Source organism: Phoenix dactylifera, chromosome 13, assembly GCF_009389715.1.
Source record: "Phoenix dactylifera cultivar Barhee BC4 chromosome 13, palm_55x_up_171113_PBpolish2nd_filt_p, whole genome shotgun sequence".
Classification (NCBI taxonomy): Eukaryota; Viridiplantae; Streptophyta; class Magnoliopsida; order Arecales; family Arecaceae; genus Phoenix; species Phoenix dactylifera.
The window spans coordinates 1,017,125-1,044,032 of record NC_052404.1 but is presented as its reverse complement, the minus strand read 5'-3'; the positions used below and the strand labels follow the sequence as shown (position 1 = coordinate 1,044,032).

The 26,908-nt window shown below is 48.9% G+C and overlaps 1 protein-coding gene across 1 annotated transcript; it reads left to right on the top strand.

Annotated features, from left to right (window-relative positions):
- Positions 1–223: 223 nt before the first annotated feature.
- On the top strand, positions 224–4,986 carry LOC113461917 (putative disease resistance protein RGA4). Its single transcript, XM_039132734.1, has 2 exons — positions 224–4,185; positions 4,498–4,986. The coding sequence occupies exon 1, from the start codon at positions 358–360 to the stop codon at positions 4,162–4,164; it is 3,807 nt and encodes a 1,268-aa protein (XP_038988662.1). The 5' UTR covers positions 224–357; the 3' UTR covers positions 4,165–4,185; positions 4,498–4,986.
- The last annotated feature ends 21,922 nt before the right edge of the window (positions 4,987–26,908 follow it).

The window sequence follows — 26,908 nt, the reverse complement described above, 5'->3', positions numbered from 1 at the left end:
AAATCTCTCAGCCAAACATCCTCGGATTATCTTTCCTAAAATCACATAATGGTAGCCACGAATGTTCATTGACGTGGCGGTAATTTGTTTTGGTAAGATAAAACTGAAATAATGGATAGTTGTAATACTGTAGTTACAACATGCAGTGCACTTGATCAAACAGACGTTGGGACCACTATTAATTGACTTTTCTGTTCACATCAAGCAGGAAAGGAAAAAAGAGCAAAGGAGAAAAACTTCCAGAGCACCTACAGATCTAGCGGAAAGAGAGAGAGCATTTCCACTGGGTCACGCTCTTTTCCATCCATCAACTCTTCTTCCCAAATCAATCGGAGAGACTCTTTGCAGCCTGGAGTAATGGCTGACGTGCTTCTCTCAGCCTTGCTACCGGTGGTAATGAGGAAGGCGACCGACCATGTTCTCCAACAGTTTGGAGTGATGTGGGGCATCCATGAGAAGCTAAAAAAGCTGGAAAGAAAGCTGTTGGCAATCCAGTCCAAACTTGGAGATGCAGAGGAGCGACAAGTCAAGGATGCGGCTGTGAAGAGCTGGTTGGCAGATCTGAAGGATGCAGCCTACGAAGCAGACGACATCCTGGATGAGTTCAATATGGAAGCAATGCGGCGGAAGGCAGAGATTCAGATCGATATGACAAAAAGGGTGCGCAGCTTCTTTTCTTTTCATAATCCAATTTGGTTTCGTTTTAAAATGGGGCGAAAGTTGAATGCTATTGTTGAAAAAATAGAGAAACTAGCAGACGAGGGAAATAAATTTGGTTTCGAGGTCAAAACCCAACCCCAAAACAGGGACAGGCCACAAACCCACTCTTATGTTGATGAGTCAGAGGTCATCGGTAGGGAGGAAGATAAAGAAAGAATAGTGAAGTTGCTACTGGATCATGATACCAACCAGAATGTTGCAGTCCTTCCCATAGTTGGGATGGGGGGTTTGGGTAAGACCACACTGGCCCAATTGATTTACAAAGATCAGAGGGTGGAGAAACATTTCCAGCCGCTCATATGGGTCTGTGTGTCGGATGAGTTCGATGTTGCAAAACTTGCTAAAGCAATAATAGCTTCAGCCACAGGGGTTCAGTGCGAGCTATCAAACATGGAGTTGTTACAACGCCGCCTTCGAGAAGTTGTAAGTGGGAAGAGGTACTTACTTGTATTAGATGATATTTGGAACGAGGATCAGGCAAAGTGGGATCAGCTAAGAACTTTACTAGGAACTGGTGGAGAAGGGAGTAGGATTGTTGCGACTACACGAAGTGAGCGGGCATCGTCGATAATGGGTACCCTCGGCACTTATTACCTACCGTATTTGACTGCGGATGTTTCTTGGGAATTGTTTAGGAAGAGAGCATTTGAAGGGGGAGCAGAAGAGCCTCAAAATCTCGTAACCATCGGCAAGGAGATTGTCAAGAAATGTGGTGGGTTGCCTCTGGCAGTGAATACACTGGGGGGATTAATGCATTCCGAGACCCAGGAGTCGGAATGGCGGTCCGTGAGGGATAGCGAGATTTGGGATCTGCAGGTCGCTGAAGATGGGATCTTGCCAGCACTAAGGTTGAGCTACAGTCACTTGCCTTCCCATTTAAAACAATGCTTTGCTTTTTGTGCCATATTTCCGAAGGATTATGAGATGGAAAAGGATTTGTTGATTCAACTATGGATGGCCAACGGATTCATTCCATCCTATGGAAGAAAGGAGTTGGAAGACAAAGGGCATGAGATTTTTAATGAGTTGGCTTGGAGATCCTTCTTTCAGGATATCAAGGAAACTGGGGAGAATGCCTTATACGGGCGTCTTTATTATCAAACAAGATGCAAGATGCATGACCTCATGCACGATCTGGCGCGATCCATTATGGGGAATGAATGCCTTGCCACACTGGACCCTGCCAGGTGGGAAGATATGTCTACGAAAGCCCGTCACTTGTTTGCATTTAGGAAAGTTCAATTGAATAATTATCCAAATATTCGCACTCTCCGGTGCCCGGGATTCTCTGCTAGTATTCCTGCGGATTCATCAAACCCAAAGTCCTTGAGAGCATTGGATCTGCATTATTCTAATATCAAACGACTGCCTATTGCAATTGCATATTTGCAACATCTGAGATACCTCGACCTCTCTGGTAACCCTATTGAAGCATTACCGGATGCCACCAGCACACTTTTCAATCTACAAACTCTGAAACTCTCTCGCTGCAAGAATCTACGTAAGCTGCCCGAAAACATAAGAAATATGAGTAGCCTGAGGCATCTCTACATTGACAGATGTCCTAGTCTGAAGCACCTGCCAGCAGGTATCGGGAAATTGAGCAGCCTGCGAACGTTGACCAAATATTTTGTAGGAAATGATGCTGGATGGCGTATAGGTGAGTTGAATAGCTTAAATCTCGGTGGCCATCTAGAGCTGTATAACTTGAGGAATGTGAGGGATGCAGCAGATGCTAAAGAAGCTAATCTTAGTTCCAAACATAACCTTTGCTCATTAATAATATGCTGGGATATGGTTGAGTGGTATCTCCCTTTCCGCTATGAAGAAAGTGCCCATGAATGTTTCGAAGAAGATGTTTTGCCAGCAGAAAATGCCGAAGAGGTGTCGGAAGCCTTTAGACCTCATGATGGCTTAAAACTGCTGAAAGTATGGCGCTACGGGGGTGGCAGCTTTCCAACATGGATGATGGACTCTCTATTGCTGCAACATGTAGTTGAAATCTATCTGGGAGTTTGCACAAGATGTCAATATCTCCCGCCTTTGTGGCAGCTACCTTCTCTTAAATTTCTGTACATGATTAAGATGGATAGCGTCAAGCACATCCGCAGCAGCACCATCTATGGCAACGCAAGCAATGGCACAGTGCGACCATTCCCCTCACTGAAAAGATTAGTGTTGCATACGATGAAGAGCTTGGAGAAGTGGTCAGAGTTTGAAGGAACTGCAGAAGTCCCGTTGGTTTTTCCTCACCTTGCTGAGCTTAAGATCATCAATTGCCCAAATTTGATGACCATGCCAGAGCTACCATCTCTCCAAAGTTTAGAAATGAATGGAACTACTAGTAAGAAGTCGGGCTTGATCTGTAGTCTGACGACACTCTCTTCCCTTACTTCTCTCCTATCTTTGAGGATGAAACATTGTGATGATCTGGTCTACTGGTCGGAGAAGGAGTTTCGTGGCTTGAACTCACTGAAGATGTTAAGTCTCCATCATTGCAACAAGTTGGTTGGCCCGTCACCTTTGCCATTATCCTCGCCATCATCAGGGGATGGAGAGCTCCTACCAAACCTGGAAGAGTTGGATATTAGAAATTGTGATAGTCTGCTGGAATTGCCCAAGTTGCCTGCTTCCCTCAGATCACTGTATGTTGGCTACTGCCGCAAAATAAATTCCTTGACAGACGGCCTGCGACTCCTACCAAATCTAGAAAAGCTGGATATTACACGTTGTGATGGTCTGCTGGAATTGCCCAAGTTGCCTGCATCCCTCAGATCACTGACTGTCTACCACTGCCCAAAATTGAATTTCTTGATGGAAGCCCTGCGACTCCTACCAAACCTGGAAGAGCTCGATATTGAACATTGTGATGGTCTGCTGGAATTGTCCAAGTTGCCTGCTTCCCTCAGATCACTGAAAGTTGGGTACTGTCCCAACATAAATTCCTTGACAGAAGGCTTGCGACATGCCACCTCTCTTGAGAGTGTCAATATTTCAGATTGCCCAAGCCTGACTTCTCTGCCGGTAGATCTGGGGCACCTAACAGCACTCAAGAAGATGGATATCAGCGAGCTTCATGGCTTGGAATCTTTGCCACAAGGGCTGGGACAGCTCGCTGCACTCGAGTCTCTGTTCATCAACGGTTGCAACAAATTATCATCTCTGCCAGAAGAGATGCAGAGCCTCACTGCCCTTCAGGATCTGTTTATTAGCTGTTGCCCTCGGTTGTCATCACTCCCAAAAGGTCTACAACGACGACTTCCTGGACTTGAGAATCTAGCCATTGAAGGCTGCCCCGATCTGGAGAGACAGTGCAAGAGAGGAGGACCGTATTGGGACCTCATCTCACGCATCCCCAGTACTGAAATATCGTCTAAGAGGAGGGGCAACTTCAGCACATTCCTTCCTTCCTTTTCTTGCTTTAGAAGACCATCTACAGCTTAATGTCATCCCAGTCCTTTCCAGGTACAAGCCCATCTCTCTCTCTCTCAAATGAAACTGAAATTAGTGAGTACAATTATTTATGTTCCCTCACATTCTCGTTCTTGCTGGGGGAATCTAGTGGCAAGTTTAGATCAGTTTGTCCATACTCACCAATGCGGTTCCTAATATGAGATGGTAGCCACACTACACTGTTCACACAAACTAATATGAACCAATTCATGATTAATTCTGACAAGAATTTTTTAGGGATAAGAGGTCAAGTGGGAGCTGGAGGGATACACATTGGAAATTTTCATTCATTTTTTCTCATTTTATTTTCTCTTGCTATGTCAGATGAGCAGCAAATTTAGCTTCAGGATGAATTAAGAGAGTTCACGGTACAAGCTGCTTTCTTGTCGATCATTTCAGCATGGAACTTCTTGCTATTCTAAATTTAATAACAGAAAAAACGGCATACTATGCCTTGGATAAACTTTTCAAAGATTTCCAAACATTCAATGATCAAGTGGCTTCGTATGAATCTTCCTGATAGATTTGCTTTTGTTGTTGTTACGCATTTAAAGGGACACCAGGAAGAGATAAGCTTAACTGCCTTTCAGAAGACGTTATTTGGCATGTAATGTGATGTTGATTGTTTTCTCTTAACCTTATTTTATTTCATATCCTTCGATATATAAATATTGTATTTGAAGACTTTGGACAGTACTTCTGCTTTATGTACCAAAAATAATTGAAAGATGAAGTGTTCATTAATTATTTGAACATCCACTTTGGGTGCTCTAACCATTTTTAAGTAGTATCATACAACAGCTATTTGATTGAGAATACTACTCTCATTAGCATGTTTTTCTTGTTTGCTTTTATGAGAAAATGTTACTCGTGATGTTTTCTCACAAGCTTTGGCACTTCTCTGGTTAATCTGGAAGGAGGAAAAAGAATGGAGTTAAAAGGTTATTTTTCTTGGAAGAGGGCCTCCCTGAGGGCATTGATGTTTTTTTGCCCTCTTTGCCATTTTTTCTGGGCAGTGAATTGATAAGCTTCAAGAGAAAGAGAAGCAAAATTTCTTGTTGCTGGCACCTCTATCTGTATTATTGGGCACAGATACCGGATTGAGGATCCTAGAGGTAAAATCTAGAGTGTAGATTGCATGACAATTCCTCTCATATTTATGCCCTTCATATATTTCAAAAAATGTAGCTTCGCTGCTCCCTAGGAGTTACTGCTATTTGTTCTGTTTTCTTTGGGGGTTATTCCTATGCCTACACCTCTATTGCATGTAATTCAATTACAGGTTGCAATTAGAAATACTGCAATTGAAGTTGTCATTGCAAAAACTATCTCTATTTAATTTTTATATATTTGAAATGCTCTAAGCTAAGATCCAGCAGTTTCTTAAATTCCTATACACTATTTTTATTTGTTATATTATTTCTATTTCTGTTATGTGAGCCTGCTTAGCTCGGAGATTAGAGCATGATCTATTAAAGTTACCGCCTTGAAAACAATGAACTGCTTTCTGCTATTATACTATAATAATTATCATACTATATTTATAATTAAAATAAAAAATAATGATATTATTAAATTATTATTAAATATTATTAAATTATTATAAAAATAATTACTATATTAATTAAGTCTCCATGAAATAATTTGTCATTATAAATCAAATATATTATTATAATAATAGACAGTATCCATAATATATATTCTTATGATAACTATTAATTATTAGTTAAAATGTATTTTTGTGCTATGAAGTTTTAGGGTGCTAGCAATCAAGACAATGAAGTTCAACATGTGGAAATTTAGTCACGAATGTTAAGAAATCATACGAAATCAGAAAATCATGCAAACAAAGCTCAATGTCGCCTGTCCTCTAGAGTGACGTGACTGCACGTCAATTTTAAATTTGCTGATATGGCGAACTAAGAATTAAAATAATATTTTCTACCTAGTAAATCAAATAAAAAACTAAAAAAAAAAATCTAGATCCGGATCTACCACTTCTTGACCCCTAATTATATCCTAAACCTATTGTACAAGATCAATGGTACACTAGACCAATAGTACAGAACCATATCCAGCGCCCTTAGCAACCTTAGCATCTTTAATGTATCAGCACCTTCAGCTATGCCCCCTTGACCATACTAGGAAGGGCTTCTCAAGGGCATCACAAGTGTGTCAGAGGGCGGTGTTCGAATGATGACAGAGGCCTAGCGGCGGACGAAAACAGTGAAAGGGTGATCGGGGGTGGTGGCGGAGAGCATGTTACGGGAGTGTTGGGAGTGAGATCCCATGGCTCAGCGACCCCTCTGCATTCTCCCCTAACATACTCCAATGCCTTCCTTTTCTTTTCTTCTAATTCTTTCCCCTATTTTGATAACTTGGATTTTAGAGAATCATAGATTCCACAGTCCATACTAGAACATCTGCTACATGTCAGGCTGCATAGTTTTTTTATTGCATAAGCTCATGCATGCTATCTGTGTAGTTAAATGATCCCCTTCTAACAATACTTGAACTACTGTTTATTTAACCTTTCCATGTCCAGGTTCATGAGTCATGGCATTTTAGACTTTCATCTCGATTTTCTATTTATTTTAGATTTATTTAACCTTTCTATTGTTTATTTTAGAAAGGTTTGTCTAACCTTTCTACTATTTATTTCAGAATAACTATTTATACTCTCTCTCTTGACTCCTCTTCCTCTCTCTTCCTAGAAGGTTTAGCCCTTCTTCATCCCCTACAAATAAGACCATCATATAAGCAACACAAGGTACCTGGAACATTAGAAACATTTACCAACACAAATGGTAGGAAATGTAAACTAAATGGAAGTGGTAGAAAGTTTATTTCTAATCGGTGCATTGGGGAGGGAAGCACGAGGGAGAATAGCCTAGTTGCAACTTGGGAGGGAACTGGTGTTGTTTCAAACCATATTGTCCTTAAGGCCAAAACTAATTGCCGAGCATAACATTCTCAACTAAAATAAGACTTCATACTTCTTGATGATATCTGAACCCAGCATGATCATAAGGTTTTGGAATTACATTGTCCCTACACTTCCAATGCGACAATGCAGCAAAATTGCACTTTCCAAGCTCGAGAGATCATCACAATATCTATGTTGAATGCCACTATATCACTAAAGAAATATTGAGGCCTCAATCTTAAATATTTATACTCTTCTTTCTTTTGGTTTTTGTTTTAAAGGAAGTCAAGCCTCCAGCAGGCTGCCTATCCTCTCATTCTTACATCCCATCAGGGGACTGATGGTTATTACACATTAAATTTACAAATTCCCCATCAACAAACCATTTTTTCTCAGTGGGGGGGTTAATTCAACATAAATGCTTTCACAATCAAGTGCCATCATAGATCCAAGCACGGATGGTTAAGAAAAAAACCAGGAAAACATCTAAATACAAAATACTTTTACTATGCGGCTCCTTGCGGTAGATGTGAAAGGCTTTCAATCTCCTTGATTATTAAATCTCTCTTCTCTTAAGGTTGCTCATCTTCACCTAGAAAAACAAAGGAAAATTAGATAAAAGTACAAAGAAATCAAAAAAAAAAAAGCAAGAAGCAACCCTATGACAACACAATATGACAACCCATTGTGTAGCAAACTAGATAGATCTCCACACCTCAATTTACTAACCATAGTAAGGATAACTGCCCAAGCATGATTACATTCATTACCGATGTGGGTCACTTAAAAGTGCAAAGCCAAAGTTTAACACGCATAAGGCACATGAGAATTGCTGACTTAAAAGGATGTACTCGATCGATAATTGTGATCCCTCATAGCCCCATGCAAAGGGACCAAGTATGATGACAAAACAGTATTTCTGAAAATGTTTTAAGTTGCTTTGTGGAGGCAAAGGAGAAGATGTTTCGGTGACTAATACATTATTTTTCAATAGAGGTGCTTCCTTGTACTTTTCTCTTTATTGGAAGTATAAGAATATGAAAATCTCAGTGACATGCAAATTCACATGGCTTGACTTGCATGGCATAAGAAAAGTTCAAGGGTATTCCTACCATTTAACAAGCATTTGCTCTCTGTAGTTCACAGAACTAAAATCACCATGCACTGGTCATTTCACCACTACATTTCAACACTCTTCATACACACTGAAACTGTAAGATTTTTTTGGCTTTTACTGCAACTATCGGATCATCGATCTAATGATTGTCAAGCAGAAGTTCGAAACTCGGATATAACAGATTATTGTTAACCGAAGACCTACAAACATTCTGCTGTGTTGGTGGCTCAGGCTTTCTTAGATGAGAACACAGCATGTGCAGTGCCTATGGGACCGTAGGAGTGTGATGGAAGCCCCTCTTTTGGTATATAGAAAAATTAAGTATAATTGGTGTGTTGGGTGGTTGGTGATTCAAGAACTACCTCAAGGCAGCACCTAAAATCAAGAGAAAATGATAGGTAGAGCTAGGACTAACTCGGGTTAGCACCTAGACTCTTTCAAGAAAAGTTTGAGCAAAATGCTTCAAGTTTTTTTCATTGATTCAAAATATGAATACAAAATACAAAAAGTAAATATTTAAGGACCCCCCCTAAAGACCTCAACAACTTTTTAAATTAAAGGATAATTCAAATTTCAAAAACAATTCAAATTTTCTAAATTAAAGACGAGTGATCCTCCTTAAATCATGGAGTATACCAAAACCAAACTTTCTAAAATAAAAGACTCTATAAGAAAGTAAACTTCCTAAACCAATTTCCACGCCAACAATCAAGGAATTTTCTTCTAAAGCCCCACTCCTAAAAAATAGGAATGTGCCTCCTTAGTCTCTCCTTCTTCCTAGCACTTTTTTTTCTTTTTGGCCACCAAGAATTGCGCCTAGCTCCCATCCATGCATGCCATGCATGCCACCTTACTTGTCAACCAAGCCTTGTATGCGCTCTTCCCTTCCAACCGAGCCATGTATGCAACTAATTACTCCTTGCCTTGCCTTTCTAGCCTTGGCTCGCCTTGCCCTTTTTGTAGCATTCCTTATGGCCTTCCTCGTGTCTCCATCAGAGTGCCAGTAATCGATATTAGAATAGGTATCCATGCAAGAGGAAGCAACATATTGTTATGATCACCATCGATCTGTGTTTTCTGATTTCTATGTAACTAGATATTCACATTTTCATTTTTGGCTGGTGTACTTGCTTCTTTTAGAGAGCAAGAACTAAAATCAAGTGGGTATATTTATTAAAGAGAAGAATATCTATAGAATAATGGAAAGTGGAGGTGGACAAAAGATTGTGTATAAATATACACACACATAAATATATTAAAAAGTGTCGACCTTTATATGAAACCTTGACCGAGCAAAAACTTTTATGTTGCCCCTGATCATTCAAGCCCACTCCTAAATTCATGCGCAGTGAACTTGCCTAACGACATCCTCCACGTACATTTTAGATTATCAAACCATTTTTGTCAAACAGTACATGTAATCATCATATTAAAGCAAGACAGATATGTCGCCAACAATTCTGTTGTTAGGATCAGTTAAGTTTCTGTGACAGCAAAACCAAGCAAATCTATTAGATATTGTATCAAACACATTCTAGCCTTATAGGCAACGATGCATTATGCTTTGATTTTTCAATCCAAGACTGATATCAACAGTTACAGCTTAAATAGGCTGACGTAACTCTTCAGACTAGTTAAAACTGGACATGGGCCAACATCAAGCCACTTACAAGTTGTAGCTACGTACCTTTGCATAAATTTATGGTTCTAATGAAGGTTCATCGTATCGGTGCATACAACCCCATAGCAGGAGAACCATGCCTTAAAGTATCAAACCAAGACTAAATATCGGGAGCATACCAAGTATAGGTTCGCCGAACCGGCTCCAATTCTAGATGTATCGACTCTATATCAACATGGTAGCGATACAATATCCATTTCCAAGATTGTGAACCTTGGTTCTAATGCCAATAATAAATAGGACCTAAAACCATTGTCCATAAGAACCTGCAAAAATTATATTCCCCCAAACAGTTTGTGAATGAATCTTAGTATAAACCAGTGCCCATAGGCATCAAATACATTGTCAAGATTACACTAGAAGCACTCCATCTAAATCTATCTGAAGTCGCCAGTGCTGATACCTCAGCCTCCTCTTACTAACACCGTTCCAACACACGTAAACGAGAAGTCCTACTACACCTAGAGGTGGGCATTGGGCCGAGCCGGCACGGCCCGGCATGAAGCGAGCCGTGCCTACAGTAACGGGCCGTGCTAGGCACGGTCCATAAAAGAGGGTCGGGCTAGGTTAAGAATTTCTGGCCCGCGGGCCGAGCCCGGCACGGCCCATAAGGGCCTGGGCTGGCACGATTCGTGGGCCAAGCACGGCATGGCCCGCGAGCCAGCCCGGCACGGCCCACAAGGGCCTGGGCTGGCACGATTCGTGGGCCAAGCACGGCACAGCCCGCAAGCCAGCCCAGAACGGCCCATAAAGGCCTGAACCGGGCCTGGGCCGGGCCTGGGCACGGCTCGTCCCCCTTAAAATAAATGAAAATAATTTTTTTAATAAATTAATAAATCTTAGGAACTAAGAATTTATTAATATAAAGCCACCTTAATGGTGGAGGGTTTGGCATAGACCCCTACCAGTTTATTAATTTAAATCAAAATGGTACATGAAGGGAGGTTTGGACCTTGGTCTGACCTCCAGAATACAATAAGAAAGGAGAAAAAATAGAGATGACTCACTTTAACAATTAAAAAAATAAAAATGTACAATTATAAAAAATTAAGAAATAAAAATAAATGATCAAAATCTTACTAATCATCAGTATTCACTATTCAGTAGTGTTTGTATCATCATCATTAGAGGATGTTGTATTATGTCCACCTTTATCTTGAAGTCTCGCCTCAGCATCCAACTAATCTTTGTAGCATAGAAGCATCTCAACCGTTTCGCCAGTCATCCTACTTCTCTTTTCGTCAAGAATACGCCGACCTGCACTAAAAACGGATTCCGATGCTACTGTGGACATCGGCACAGCTAAAATATCGCGTGCAATTGCAGACATAACAGGATATTGATTTTTAACACTCTTCCACCAAGATAATACATCTAGACTCTCTATTTGATTTTCATCATATGCAGACTGAAGATCATTTCGTAAATAAAATTCTAGTTCACTACTTAAAGATGAAGAAGATGAAGATGAATTTGAACCATGTGTGTGTTTTCTCTGTGCAATGAATGAAAAAATAGATGACGAACGAGAACTACTAGAAGAAGAAATAGAGCTTTGTATGAAAAATCTAGATCCACGGATTTTTTCATCATATATAGCATAAATATCATAAAGAAGTTGTTTTACCTCAATTTTAGCAGGTTCAGGATCTTGAATCATATTTTCACAATATGCATCAAGTAAAATTAGTACGTCATTCAATTTAACTCTTGGATCAAATACAGCAGCTAAGTTATGCATAGGACATATCTTGTCCCAATACTCATTCCATTTAGATTCCATTTGTTTAATAATAGGCATTAAAACATCATCATATCTATGTTCTGCAAATTTTTGACTAATCATATATGCTTGTTGTAAAAATGAACATGAAGTTGGATAATAAATACCGAAAAGAATATTAGTAGCATTATAAAAATTAAGCAAAAAATCTTCCAAAATTTTTCCTTTATTCCAATCAATTTCAGTCAATGTAAAGCCTAATCCACGATCATTAATATATGCACTTAATAAGTTTTTATATGGGTATGCATCATGTATCATGCTATATGTTGAGTTCCAACGAGTAATTACATCAAGTTTAAATTTTTTAAAACGTTTACCATAATTTATACATGGTTTCTTAAATTCTTGAAGTCTTGATCTTGAAGCATGAATATAAGAAACTGCATTTCTAATTTTTGAAATGACATCTTGAATCATGCCCATACCAGCTTGAACAGAAAGATTTAAGATATGACATGCACATCTAATATGCAATAAATTTCCATTTAACATGAGATGCAATGAGTCCTTTAATAATGTAACAGCAGAATTATTATTAGATGCATTATCAAAAGTAATAGACATAATTTTATAATTAATATTATATGAACATGCAGTTTGATAAATGGCATTTGAAATTTGTTGCCCAGAATGTGGAAAGTCAAAAGCACGAAAAGCAAGAATACGTTTATTTAATTGCCGATCATTATCAATGTAATGAGCAGTAATAGCAATAAAACAATTACTACCTATAGATGCTGACCAAATATCAGAAGTTAATGAAACTTTTACATTTAAAGTAGAGAGTGTTTCAATTAAACTTTGTCTCATTGCTAAAAAGTTAGTCATAGCTACTCTTCTAAATGTATGCCTACTAGTTCTTTTGTAAGCAGGTTGTAGGTTTAATTGAACATATTCTTCAAAATTAAAAGATTCACATAAACTAAAAGGTAATTCATCCTTAACTATCTGTTGCTGGTGGTCCAAACCGAGAACGATTGGCACAGCGGTGTGAACGGGGTTCCGTTTGAGTTGCCTTGGTTGGTGTTGATTGCGCTCCACCTTCCACCGGGAAACCTGCAAGCAAGCCTCGCACCACCACTGGGGTAGTGGGGGCCCTCCGACGATCAAGTCAGAGGAGATTGGAGGAGAAGGAGAGATAATAGTAGCAAGTAAGAGAATGCTCTGGAAGTTCTTGCTTACCCTCCCCCTTCTCCCCCCAGCCGCATATATACCAGGCTGGGGGGTCCTTTTGGGGGGTTGGTCATCGTGTAGCACGATGGAGCTGCCACTGACATGGCCGTTACAGGGCGTCGTGGGGCAGCGCTGGGTACGGCCATGACAGGGCGTAGTGGAGCTCCGCTTTGTACGGCTGTTACAGGGGATCGTGGAGCAGCGCCGGATACGACCGTTGCTGGGTGTAGTGGAGCAGAGGGCCGCGGCGTGCCTCTGGGGAATAGCCTGTCGTTGTCGAGAGATGCCCGACTCGGGGTCGGTCTGCGGAGACGAAGATGTCCGACTCGGGGTCGGATTGCTGGATCAAGGGGCTGCCGACTCGGGGTCGGGCTGCGGAGCCGAAGATGTCCGACTCGGGGTCGGATTGCTGGATCAAGGGGCTGCCGACTCGGGGTCGGGCTGCGGAGCCGAAGATGTCCGACTCGGGGTCGGATTGCTGGATCAAGGGGCAGCTGACTCGGGGTCGGGCTGCGGAGCCGAAGATGTCCGACTCGGGGTCGGATTGCTGGATCAAGGGGCTGCCGTAGTCTTCCTGGGCGCGCGTGCCGGTCACGTGGGGCATGGTGGCTAAGTTCCCCCGTAACAGTAGCCCCCCACTTCCGAGCCTGGAACCAGAAGGGGAACGGGTGAAGGGAGTGATGCTTCGAGATTGCCGCCATCCCTCGGAGAGGCGCGCGCGCTTCGAGCTCCCCGCCTTCTTTATGGCGTATGGCGGTTGTTGCTGACCTGGCAGTCTGAGGATTTCGGCGGACATCCTTCCTTAATGGCGTCGATTCGCCTTTGGGGCGCGAGCGACCCTTCGGCAGCCAGGCGTCCTCTGGCGTCACCGAGGCGTCACCCACCTTTCCGCCTATTTAACCGGGGGCCCTCCTCCGTCCGCCTTTCTCTTTACAGACATCTTTGAGTTTCTCCTTTGCGCTGCCGTCATTATCGTCGGACTGTTCGCTTGCTCCTCCTTTGACGCTCTCGGAGCCGTTCTTCCTTCTCTTCCGGTGAGTTGCCCCATTCTTCAATTTAAGGCTCTCCATACTTTCTCCTTTTGTATTAGTGTACTCCAGTCGTTCCGGTCCTTTCCCCCTTCTTGACCCCGTCCTGGCCGTAGATTCACTGGCCATTAGGGATGGGCGAAGTGAGAGCAGACCGCATTAAGTCGGAGCTGGTCGCCGAAGACCTAGATAGGTTCGTGGCTCGATACCACCTTCCCGAGGCCTGCAATGTTACGCTCCCGGGGCCTGAGGAGAGGATGTCCCATCCTCCTCCAGGGAAGGTTGCCATCAATGAGGGCATTCTTCAGGCCGGGTTCCGCTTTTCCCCCTCGGACTTAGTCGTTCAGGTGCTTCGGGGTTTAAGAGTGGCGCCGACGCAACTGGTGCCGAACTCATGGCGCGCCCTGACGGCCTTTCAGGTTCTCTGCCGCATGCACGAGGTTCCCGCCACCCTGAATGTCTTTTGGGAATGCTACGACCTGAGCGGCCACCCCCAGGACAAAGGGTGGTGGTGCTTTGCGGCGCGGCGAGGGTGCGGCCTCGTCAAGGAGGCTCCTACCTCCATTCACGGCTGGAAGGGGCGCTTCTTTTTCGTTGACGCAGATCCCTCTTGGGGAATCAGGGCAACCTGGGAGACGCCGATGAAGTCCCCGATTGGCCTATCGAGGTTGTCGAGGGAGGAATCCGATGGCGTCGCCGTCTTGAAGGGGTTGGTTGCCGAGGGCCGGCTCCCCTCGGTGGCTCGCCTTATTTTCGAGGATACCTTGGTGAACGTCGGTCTGAGCTCGGTCCCCGCTGACCGTGAGCCCGCCACCATTTCTTTTTTAGCTCTTTTCTCCTCTTTCGTCTCGTTCTTTCCTTCAGTTTCTCAACCTCCGACCACCTCGTCCTTTTTGCAGAGATCGACGACGTCATGCGGTCGGACAAGGCAACGGCTGTTGGTAGGACGTCTCTACTGGAAGCAGTCCGGAGGAAGAAACGAGCTCCTCCGAGCGGGGCCCCACCGGCGAAGAAGTCCCGCCGGCAGGCGACTCCGACGCCGACAGACGGGTCCGGACCCACCGATCAGGAGGACGCCGCGGGCGCGGACCGGCAGTTGACGCTGTATCAACCCTCCGATGCCGAGACTACCGTTTCTCCGGAGGCATCACCCGGGCGCGCCCGAGATGGACGGGTCGGACGTGATCGGTCCCCAGCCCAGCCTTCGACTCGGTCGGCTCCGGATGATACGAGGAGGGACGCGCCGAGGCCCCGGCCGAGCGGGACCCTGTCAATTCCAGGGGCGGTCCCCGCCCCGAGCATGGTCAGCATGACTCTTCCCCAAGCGATGGGTAAGGGTAAGGCTGCAGAACCACCATCCGACTCCGGGGAGAAGTCGGGGTCGGCCTTCACTTTCGCCGGCGCCCGAAACCTCATCGAGACGGTGCTGCTGGAGAAGGACCGCAGGCAGGTCCGGGAGATGAGGGTCCCTGACATTGGGGCTGCCAGCTGCGTCTGTCTCATGTCGGTGAGTGTTCTTTTGGTCGCTTTCATCATTTATAGGCTCTGTTGATCCCCGCCTGACGCCCTCGTTTTTCCTATCTTTTAGCTCGCCCAGTACATGATCCGCCTGGAGGAGTGCTACGAGGAACAGGCGAGGCTTCTGGCGAGGGCCGAGAGCCAACTGAAGGCAGTAGAGGAGGGAGGTCAGGCTGCGGCGGGGAGGACGACCAGGGACCTCGAGATGAGGCTCCAGGTGGCCGAAGAGCGGGCACTCGGCTTCGTCACCCTCAAGAAGCAACTGTTGGAGGCTCAGGAGCAACTCAAGGTTGCCTCGGGTCTCGAGGGCGAGATCAAGAAGGCGGAGGAGCGGGCCGAGAAGCAGTCCCGGAAGGCTGCCGACTACCGGGAGAGGTGGGAGAAGGCCCAGCGGTCAGCCGACAACGCCCGCAACCGAGCCCGGTCTCTTGAAGCCAAGCTGGGCGAATTGGAGTCGGCCTTGGAGAAGTCCCGCGCGAGCGACCAGGAGCTTCAGTCGCGCCTGGAGGAGGCTGAGGCTGCTCGCATTGCTGCCGAGGCGAAGCACAAGGAGGCTCAGGCTGATCTGCTGAGGATCTCCTCCGAGGCGGACGACCGGATTGTGGCGAAGGTCTTGGAGGCGAAAGCTCAGATTATGGAGCGGGCAGAGGCGGCGCTGGCCGAGAAGAGTGCGGAAATCGGGCGTCAGGCGGTACAGGCTTATCGTCAGTCCGCCGAGTTCACCCGTGATATGTCGGAGGCGGTACAGGCCTATCGTCAGTCTGACGAGTTCGTCCGTGACATGTCGGACGCGGGGTCCGACTCCTTTATCTTAGGCTTCGAGGAAGGCCTGACAAGGGTGTCGGCTAAGTACCCCGAAATTGACCTGAGTGGGATCTCTCTTCTAGACTCCTCTCCGGCGCCATTGCCTGCTGATTCTCCAACCGCCTCCCTACCCCCTGCGGACGTGCCCGGCATTCCCGACCCGGGGGTTCCTCCAAGCTGACCTTCTGTATTTTTGTTCTTTTCTTTGTGTGTTGGCGTTTTGCCAAGTTGTATGGGTCTCGGCCCTGAAACAATGAAAGTTAATGCAAATAGAGTTTCTTCATTTCACTTTCGTCCTTCTTCTTTTTAACTCTTGGTAGCGTCTCGCTGACTCCCGACTCTTGAAATTCTTCTGGCGCTAGGCCAGGTATCTGAGGGTTAGGCCTCAGGGAATTCTTCCGGCTCTAAGCCAGGCATCCGAGGGTTAGGCCTCAGGAACTTCTTCCGGCGAGCCTCGGGAAATTCTTCCGGCGCTAAGCCAGGCATCCGAGGGTTGGGCCTCAGGAAATTCTTCCGGCACTAGGCCAGGCATCCGAGGGTTAGGCCTCAGGAAATTCTTCCGGCACTAGGCCAGGCATCCGAGGGTTAGGCCTCAGGAAATTCTTCCGGCACTAGGCCAGGCATCCGAGGGTTAGGCCTCAGGAAATTCTTCCGGCACTAAGCCAGGCATCCGAGGGTTAGGCCTCAGGAAATTCTTCCGGCGCTAAGCCAGGCATCCGAGGGTTGGGCCTCAGGAAATTCTTCCGGCACTAGGCCAGGCATCCGAGGGTTAGGCCTCAGGAAATTCTTCCGGCACTAGGCCAGGCATCCGAGGGTTAGGCCTCAGGAAATTCTTCCGGCACTAAGCCAGGCATCCGAGGGTTAGGCCTCAGGAAATTCTTCCGGCGCTAGGCCAGGCATCCGAGGGTTAGGCCTCAGGAACTTCTTCCGGCGCTAAGCCAGGCATCCGAGGGTTAGGCCTCAGGAAATTCTTCCGGCACTAAGCCAGGCATCCGAGGGTTAGGCCTCAGGAAATTCTTCCGGCGCTAGGCCAGGCATCCGAGGGTTAGGCCTCAGAAAATTCTTCCGGCGCTAGGCCAGGCATCCGAGGGTTAGGCCTCAGGAACTTCTTCCGGCGCTAAGCCAGGCATCCGAGGGTTAGGCCTCAGGAACTTCTTCCGGCGCTAAGCCAGGCATCCGAGGGTTAGGCCTCAGAAAATTCCGCTCGTTGGTCGGCCAAGGCTGGCGCAAGCCGAGGCGACCGGTCGGGGCTTCAGGCTAGTTTGCTCCCGGGATGATCATCGGGTTAGCCTGGCATCCGAGGGCCAAGCCTCGGGAGATTCCGCTCGTTGGTCGGCCAAGGCTGGCGCAAGCCGAGGCGACCGGTCGGGGCTTCAGGCTAGTCTGCTCCCGGGATGATCATCGGGTTAGCCTGGCATCCGAGGGCCGAGCCTCGGGAGATTCCGCTCGTTGGTCGGTCAAGGCTGGCGCAAGCCGAGGCGACCGGTCGGGGCTTCAGGCTAGTCTACTCCCGGGATGATCATCGGGTTAGCCTGGCATCTGAGGATTGTCAGGCCTCAGGAAATTCCGCTCGTTGGTCGGCCAAGGCTGGCGCAAGCCGAGGCGACCGGTCGAGGCTTCAGGCTAGTCTGCTCCCGGGATGATCATCGGGTTAGCCTGGCATCCGAGGGTTGTCAGGCCTCAGGAAATTCCGCTCGTTGGTCGGCCAAGGCTGGCGCAAGCCGAGGCGACCGGTCGGGGCTTCAGGCTAGTTTGCTCCCGGGATGATCATCGGGTTAGCCTGGCATCCGAGGGCCAAGCCTCGGGGGATTCCGCTCGTTGGTCGGCCAAGGCTGGCGCAAGCCGAGGCGACCGGTCGGGGCTTCAGGCTAGTCTGCTCCCAGGATGATCATCGGGTTAGCCTGGCATCCGAGGGCCGAGCCTCGGAAGATTCCGCTCGTTGGTCGGCCAAGGCTGGCGCAAGCCGAGGCGACCGGTCGGGGCTTCAGGCTAGTCTGCTCCCGGGATGATCGTCGGGTTAGCCTGGCATCCGAGGGCCGAGCCTCGGGAGATTCCGCTCGTTGGTCGGCCAAGGCTGGCGCAAGCCGAGGCGACCGGTCGGGGCTTCAGGCTAGTCTGCTCCCGGGATGATCATCGGGTTAGCCTGGCATCTGAGGGTTGTCAGGCCTCAGGAAATTCCGCTCGTTGGTCGGCCAAGGCTGGCGCAAGCCGAGGCGACCGGTCGGGGCTTCAGGCTAGTCTGCTCCCGGGATGATCATCGGGTTAGCCTGGCATCCGAGGGCCGAGCCTCGGGAGATTCCGCTCGTTGGTCGGCCAAGGCTGGCGCAAGCCGAGGCGACCGGTCGGGGCTTCAGGCTAGTCTGCTCCCGGGATGATCATCGGGTTAGCCTGGCATCTGAGGGTTGTCAGGCCTCAGGAAATTCCACTCGTTGGTCGGCCAAGACTGGCGCAAGCCGAGGCGACCGGTCGGGGCTTCAGGCTAGTCTGCTCCCGGGATGATCATCGGGTTAGCCTGGCATCCGAGGGCCGAGCCTCGGGAAATTCCGCTCGTTGGTCGTCCAAGGCCGGCGCAAGCCGAGGCGACCGGTCGGGGCTTCAGGCTAGTCTGCTCCCGGGATGATCATCGGGTTAGCCTGGCATCCGAGGGCCGAGCCTCAGAAAATTCTGCTCGTTGGTCGGCCAAGGCTGGCGCAAGCCGAGGCGACCGGTCGGGGCTTCAGGCTAGTCTGCTCCCGGGATAATCATCGGGTTAGCCTGGCATCCGAGGGCCGAGCCTCGGGAAATTCCGCTCGTTGGTCGGCCAAGGCTGGCGCAAGCCGAGGCGACCGGTCGGGGCTTCAGGCTAGTCTGCTCCCGGGATGATCATCGGGTTAGCCTGGCATCCGAGGGCCGAGCCTCGGGAAATTCCGCTCGCTGGTCGTGCGCCTGTCGCTTGCCGCCCGACGGGATTTCTCCGTGGCCAGCTGCGACCGTGTTTCTCCTCCTCTCCAAGCGTCGCCTGGGGAACACCAGATGGGCATTAAATGCTAATTGAGGGGTTACCTGGGAAATCGGATCGCCAGTTGCTGCTTGCGAGGAGTGTCAGTTAAGCGGCCGCGATACGCGCGTTCTTCGAGGCGGATGCGGCCTGGGCGCGAGCGGAGATATGTGGACCTAGGGGTACAGGCCACCCGGAGTGTCCTGCACAAAGAATGCGATTAAGGAGAATAACGCTTAGGAAATCGCGGAAAGATACGCCTCGAGAGCCAGATCGGCTCTGGATTCAATGCGCCCGCATTTATTGGAGCCACCCGCATCGGAACGACCGGGGGGCCGCAGTTTGGCTATAAATATAGGTGCAGGTGCGATGGAGCCTGCCAAGCCGGAGCTGTTCAGGTTGCCATGGATCGTGGGCCTCCTCTCCGGCGCATGGTTGAGAGACCCCTACCGAAGGAACGGGAGGCGCGCCCTTCGCGACTTCCGCCAACTAGTCGTTTCATCTGGGATCAACAAGGAGGTTCTCCCCGGCGGAACTCCGCTCTAGGCGTTTCATCCGGGATCACGTCTCCCCTCCTTGAAGTTCAGCCTCCCGATTGAGCTCCGCACCAGACGCTTGATCCGGGACCGCGCCTCCATATGCTCTTCTCCCTTGTATCCCTTCTCTCCCCTAACACTGGGGAGGACCGGAATATCCCTTGGAGGGGGCGTTCCCCTGGAGGCAACGGGAGCTTCTTCTGCGGCGGCTCCTCGTCTTTTTCGTGAGGCGTGGATGGCGCCTCTGGGTAGGAGCAGTGTGGACTTCTCCTTCGTCCACTTCTTCTTCATCCGCGCCGGCTCTTCGTCTTTTTCGTGAGACGTCGATGGCGCCTCCGGTTGGAAGCACCCACTTCCGGTGGGATTGCAGCCGCTTCGGATGGAGGTTTCGGGATCCCAGATCTTCAGCTCCTCGGAGTCTCCACCTCTTCTTTACTTTCTTTACACCCTAATTTTCCTCTGGGAATTCCTTGTAATCACACGAGCACGCCATTGTAACCAAAAATTATTGAAATGAAAAGTGTTATACATTTTTGAACTGTCTTTCTGGCATTGTTGTTCTACTGGTAATACATCCGCAGGTTAGCGGAATTCCAGCTCCTTGGAATTTCTCGACCATCTAGGGCCTCCAACTGGTAGGAGCCAGGTCGGTTTACCCAGCGAACCCTATACGGGCCTTCCCAATTTGGCGCTAGCTTCCCACCTTCCGCAGGTTGAGATGCTTTAGCTCGCCTTAGCACCAGATCTCCGATTCTGAAAAGCTTCGGTCGGACCTTGGAGTTGTAATATCGGGCCACCCTCCGCTGATACATCGTCATCCGAACCTGCGCCATTTCCCTCGCTTCTTCCAAGAGATCCAGGTTCCCTCGGAGTTGCTCCGAATTGGCCTCGGGTTGGTGTGCGGCCACCCGAAGTGAGGGGAGTCCGAGCTCCACGGGGACAACGGCTTCCGTGCCATAGGTTAGGCTGAAAGGCGTCTCCCCGGTAGGGGTCCGATGCGTGGTCCGATACGCCCAAAGGACATTCTCGAGTTCTTCGACCCAAGCTTGCCCCGTCCGACCGATTCGCGCTTTGATTCCTTGGAGGATTGTCCGATTTGTGACCTCGGCCTCGCCGTTGGTTTGGGGATGCGACACAGATGTGAACCGATGCTCGATTCCGAACTCCTCGCCGAAGTCACGGAAATGCTTGTTGTCGAACTGTCGACCATTATCCGAGATGAGGACCCGAGGTACCCCAAATCGGACAATGATGTTCTTCTTCACGAACTTCCGGACTTGTGCCTCCGTGATAGTGGCCAGCGGCTCTGCCTCCACCCACTTGGTGAAGTAGTTGATTGCAACAATCAAAAATTTCCGCTGAGCTGAAGCGACGGGGAATGGTCCGAGGATATCCATTCCCCACTGGGCGAAGGGCCAGGGTGCAGTGATTGGTGCCAAGGGGACAGAAGGGACTCTCTGGACGTTGGCGTGGCGCTGGCAGGCGTCGCATTTCCGCACGTGATCCTTCGAGTCCTCCAACAAGGTAGGCCAATAATAGCCTTGCCTCATGATCTTGTGCGCTAAGGACCTAGCCCCCTGCGTTCCTCACGGGCCGGGGGCAGCCCCCAGTGATAGTGTGGATCACGCCCGCGACGGGTCGATTCTGCTCCCGAGGCTCCTGAGGAGCCGGATCGGCCGGACGCGGGTCTGCGGGGGGACGTCGGTCGTTCACATATCGACCGAGACGCCCTCGGCGGATGAGAGCCTCGATCTCGTCCCGAAGCTGGAAGCAGTCTTCGGTGTCGTGGCCGTGGTCCCGGTGGTACTCACAGTACGCCCGAGAGGGCCTCCTCCCAGGAATCTTCTTCATCTGTCTCGGGACCGGGAGGTCCTCCCGCCCCTTGATTTCCATGAGGATCTGGGCCCGGGGAGTCAGGAGAGGAGTGTACCGGTTGAAACGTCGGGGCGGAGAACGAGGGCGTAGGGCGCCGTTGTTCTTCGCCGGCGACAGACTTCTGCGCCGACGTTGAGGCGTCGGGCTCCTCCTCTGGCGTGCCTCTTTTCGCCTTTTCTTCCCGAGCTTTGGAAGGATCTCGGCGGCCTCCTTGCTCCGGTGGGCGGACGCCTCCTCGGCGTCCGCATACTGGTTCGCCCGGGACAACAGCTCCGGGAAGCTCCGCAGCAGGCGTTTGTCCAGGGAGAAGGTGAGTCTGCCCTTTCGGAAGCCACGCTTCAGGGCTGAAAGAGCCACCTCCTGGCTCAGGTTCCGGACTTCCAGCGTAGCCTTGTTGAAGCGGGTAAGATAATCCCGCAAGCTTTCTCCCTCGTTTTGCCGGACATCAAAGAGGGAGTCGGAGACCAGTCGCCGCCGGCTACTGACGGCGAAATGGGTGATGAAGAGGCGAGTAAACTGGTCGAAGGACTGGATTGAGTTAGCCTCCAAGCCGGCGAACCACGCCCTTGCCGGGCCACGGAGGGTCGCCGGGAAGGCCTTGCAGAGGAGAGGATCTGATGCTCCGTGGAGGAGCATAAGGGTCCTGAAACTCTCGACGTGATCCCGCGGGTCCGCCGCCCCGTCATAGGGCTCGATCGCCGGCATTTTAAACCCCGGTGGATTCGGGGTCCGCAGGATCCTCGAGGCAAGCGCCGGCTGGGAGGAGATCTCCAAGTCGGCGAAGGGATTTTTGGAGTGGCCCTTCAGGACCTGGAGTTGTTGGTGGAGATCGTCCACCCGCCGGTCCAGAAAGCGCGACCGATGGGTGGGAGACAAGGAGCACCGAGAGGGGGACCGACTGGAGCGCGGGTTCCTTGAGGACTGGGGGGTCTGGGAACGCGCCCGGGCCCGCTTCTCGTACCCTGCGCAGCTCCGATGGGAAGGTCCCGGCCGAATGGACCGTGCTCGAGAATCTTCCTCGCGCCGGCGCTCCTCCCCATGGGAGAGGAAGGAGCGCGGGTTGAGGAGGACAGGTGAGCGCTCAGGGAGCAGCGGCTCCTGGGCCCGCTGCGGCGCCCGAGACATCACACCCTGCAGGCTCTGCACTGCCTCCGCGAGGGTGCGAACCTGCTGGGCTAACTGGTCGAACTGAGCGGCTTCGACCATCTGAATGGGAGGTGGAGCGGTGGAGTGCTGCTGAGAATGTGTTGGAGACGCAGCGGCCTCCCGGCCGGAGGCGCGAGAGGCCCCGCGACCGGAGGCATTGGAAGCTCCACGACCACCTCGCCGTGCCATTACGACCGCTCTGAGATTCGGGCCCTTCCTCTAGCGCCAACTGTTGCTGGTGGTCCAAACCGAGAACGATTGGCACAGCGGTGTGAACGGGGTTCCATTTGAGTTGCCTTGGTTGGTGTTGATTGCGCTCCACCTTCCACCGGAAAACCTGCAAGCAAGCCTCGCACCACCACTGGGGTAGTGGGGGCCCTCCGACGATCAAGTCAGAGGAGATTGGAGGAGAAGGAGAGATAATAGTAGCAAGTAAGAGAATGCTCTAGAAGTTCTTGCTTACCCTCCCCCTTCTCCCCCCAGCCGCATATATACCAGGCTGGGGGGTCCTTTTGGGGGGTTGGTCATCGTGTAGCACGATGGAGCTGCCACTGACATGGCCGTTACAGGGCGTCGTGGGGCAGCGCTGGGTACGGCCATGACAGGGCGTAGTGGAGCTCCGCTTTGTACGGCTGTTACAGGGGATCATGGAGCAGCGCCGGATACGACCGTTGCTGGGTGTAGTGGAGCAGAGGGCCGCGGCGTGCCTCTGGGGAATAGCCTGTCGTTGTCGAGAGATGCCCGACTCGGGGTCGGTCTGCGGAGACGAAGATGTCCGACTCGGGGTCGGATTGCTGGATCAAGGGGCTGCCGACACGGGGTCGGGCTGCGGAGCCGAAGATGTCCGACTCGGGGTCGGATTGCTGGATCAAGGGGCTGCCGACTCGGGGTCGGGCTGCGGAGCCGAAGATGTCCGACTCGGGGTCGGATTGCTGGATCAAGGGGCAGCCGACTCGGGGTCGGGCTGCGGAGCCGAAGATGTCCGACTCGGGGTCGGATTGCTGGATCAAGGGGCTGCCGACTCGGGGTCGGGCTGCGGAGCCGAAGATGTCCGACTCGGGGTCGGATTGCTGGATCAAGGGGCAGCCGACTCGAGGTCGGGCTGCGGAGCCGAAGATGTCCGACTCGGGGTCGGATTGCTGGATCAAGGGGCTGCCGTAGTCTTCCTGGGCGCGCGTGCCGGTCACGTGGGGCATGGTGGCTATGTTCCCCCGTAACACTATCCATTTTACAAGTGATTTTCTTTGATTTTCATGATTATATGCAAAATTACCTAAAAGTGATCCCCCTTGTATATTAAGGGTACTTTGAAGACGAGAATCATGCATCCTATGACTCTCTTGATGTCTTTTTAAATGGCATGTTCCCCCACTACTACTACAACTATAAAGTTTAGCACATTTTTTACATTTTGCTTTCCAGACTCCATCAACCATAATTCTATCAAATTCATTCCATACAGCACTAGTCCTCTTACGAGAAGATGTTTGATCTTCACTCGGTTCACTGGTTCTAGAGGAACTAGGAACATGGGGTTAGGGATTAGTTTCTTCTCCCTCAGAAACAGGAGGAATGCCAAAATGACTTTCATCAAAAGATGACATATCTAAATTGATGAATGCAAAAAATAAAAACTAACCACAAGGAGGAATTGAGTAGATGACCAGAGGTAGAGCCGAGATTTGTGAGCTTTCTCTTATGCTCTCAACAAGGAGTGACCTTCTCTTTCTCTTGTACTTCTAACTTCTCAACAAGAACCTCCTCTTGTGTAGCACTTGAATACTTGCTAAATGCAAACTAAAAATTAAATTGCTAGAAGCCTAGAGCACTTGCTAAATATTGCTAGAAGAGAGAAATAGTAGTAGTAGAAAAGGAGAAAAGAGTTGGTTTGTTGTGGTGAGAATGAGGGAGAAAAGGGGTATTTATATGACTCCAAATTTTTTTCCCCCCAAAATACCCCACAAAATAGCCGTTTTATGACTGTTGGGAGGGATATTTTGGGTAAAAACCACAAATAGCCGTTATGGGTAACGGCTAGTTTTTTTTGCCAGACGAGCCGTGCCAGGCACGGCCCGTCTCGGGCCTAGAGACGGGTCGTGCCAGGCACGAGACGGGCCGTGCTAGGCACGGCCCTTCTTGAGCCAGGGCCCGGCATGGCCCACCACCCCACGGGCCTAGGACCGTGCCAGGCTTAGCCTTTAGGCTAAGCGGGCCGTGCCAGGCACGGCCCGTTTAGTAACAGGCCGGGCCAGGCACGGCCCGTTTAGTCTGTGGCCCGGGGGCCTAGGCTGGGCCGGGCCCGGCCATCTCAGTCTGCACCTATACATATCATGAATTTTTAAATCCTGTTTCACCAACTTTAGGTCCTAACATCAAGCAAGTGCTTTGATGATGATTACCATCCAGTTTCTATATTGCTTAGCTTAAATTCAAGTATGATTGTTCTGTCTAATTTTCAAATATAGTCACATTTTCTAAAATGAATCTATGCGTAAAGTTGCCAACTCCAAATAGTTAGGAAGAGATTGGATGGTTATGGTTATGGTATCTATGCATAAATTTCCATTTGCAACGGGCAGCAATAAGATGACCTTGTACTAGATGTATTAGATATTAGATCAAACACATTCTGGCCTTGTATGCAACTATGCATTACGACTTTGTTTTTTTTATGCAAACCTGATGTGAACAATTAGGGCTTAGGTAGGCCCACATAACTCTTCAAACTAATTTAAGCAAGAAATAGGCCAATCTCAGTCTGCTTGCAAGTTGCAGCTATGTCCCTTGCTATAGATTTACAGTTATAACCAAAGTTGCCGGGTTGGTCCATACAGCCCCATATCAAGGGTACTATACCGTACAAATATCGAACTGAGATTCGATATTGAGGGAGTACTAAGTATCGATATGTTGAACCGACCATTGTTCCAGGTGTACCAATATTGTATCATAAATTGTTGGTACCGAGCCTCGTACGTGGTTATGGTATCTACGCATAAATTTTCACTTGCAATGGGCAGCTATAAAATGACCTCACCCATACCAACTTTTCATATAAATTGTCATCACAAGGCTATTTAGGTCATTTGCTTCCTAACACTTCTGATGCAATTGACAAAAAAAAATGTCTTATAAAGTCATATGTAAAAATGATAAGGTTATGGAGGTTATGCATAATGTTTAGTTTTCTTAAAAAGTAAGACCCAAAAATTAAAGGCCCGGCCTTGACCCACACATGGTTACTTGTACAACATACTCTTTACATTAATATCTTTGGAGAATCTGAAAAGAAATCTAATTTATATTCTAAAAAAGTTGTTAGGAATGCTCAAAAGTCAAAATCATTAACAGCGTCTAATAATCTCCACTTGGGCTTGTTTGTTCCTTCTTCACTGGTGTGTCTTTCGAATAGAATCTAGCTAGTGAACAAAATAAGTTGGAGGAGGAGAAGTTAGGTGAAGGCTTCTTACTTCTTAGCTTTCAACTAACCCCTCTTCTCTAAGCTATCCTCCCTCTCTGTCTCTAGAAAAGAAAAGAACAAGGGCAGACTCCACTAGAAAGAAAATGGAACCCTTTATCATGGATTGATGCTACCAAGTGCCATTAACTACCATGGCAAGAGCATATGGGTGCAATTTGTCGGAGTAGGTGTTCAAAAGGTTTGTGTGATAGCCCAGTCTTCTTGGGCTACTGGGCCGGCCTGAAGAGGCCTAGGCCCATGGCTTAGCGTGCTCTGTTGCACGTGAGAGGCGAAGAAGAAGACTCTGTTGGGAGTCTTCTTCCTCCCCAATCTCGCTGGAATTCGGCACTCCAAGGGCAATCCAAGTTTATCTAAAACTCTAGGATCTCATCTATTAATGGTCCTCCACCTCCTCCTAAAAACTCCATCATTGAATGCTCGAGTAATAGCCACCAATTCTGAGTTATATTTCTAAATTCCTTCCTTGATTCTGCACCAGAAATGCTGTCAGATCACCTCGTCGGACCGAGGTAAACATCACTCTCTTTCTTTTCCAGTCATGCAGCCACTGTCACCTTGATTTGCACCGACGAATCGCTGGGATTCCCATCCAAAATAGGGGTAGCCTGTTTTGGCCCATTTGTTCCACGTTCACCGCTCTCGGCCATCGAGTTTGGCCGAGTTTTGTGTGGCAGCTAGTCCATGGGC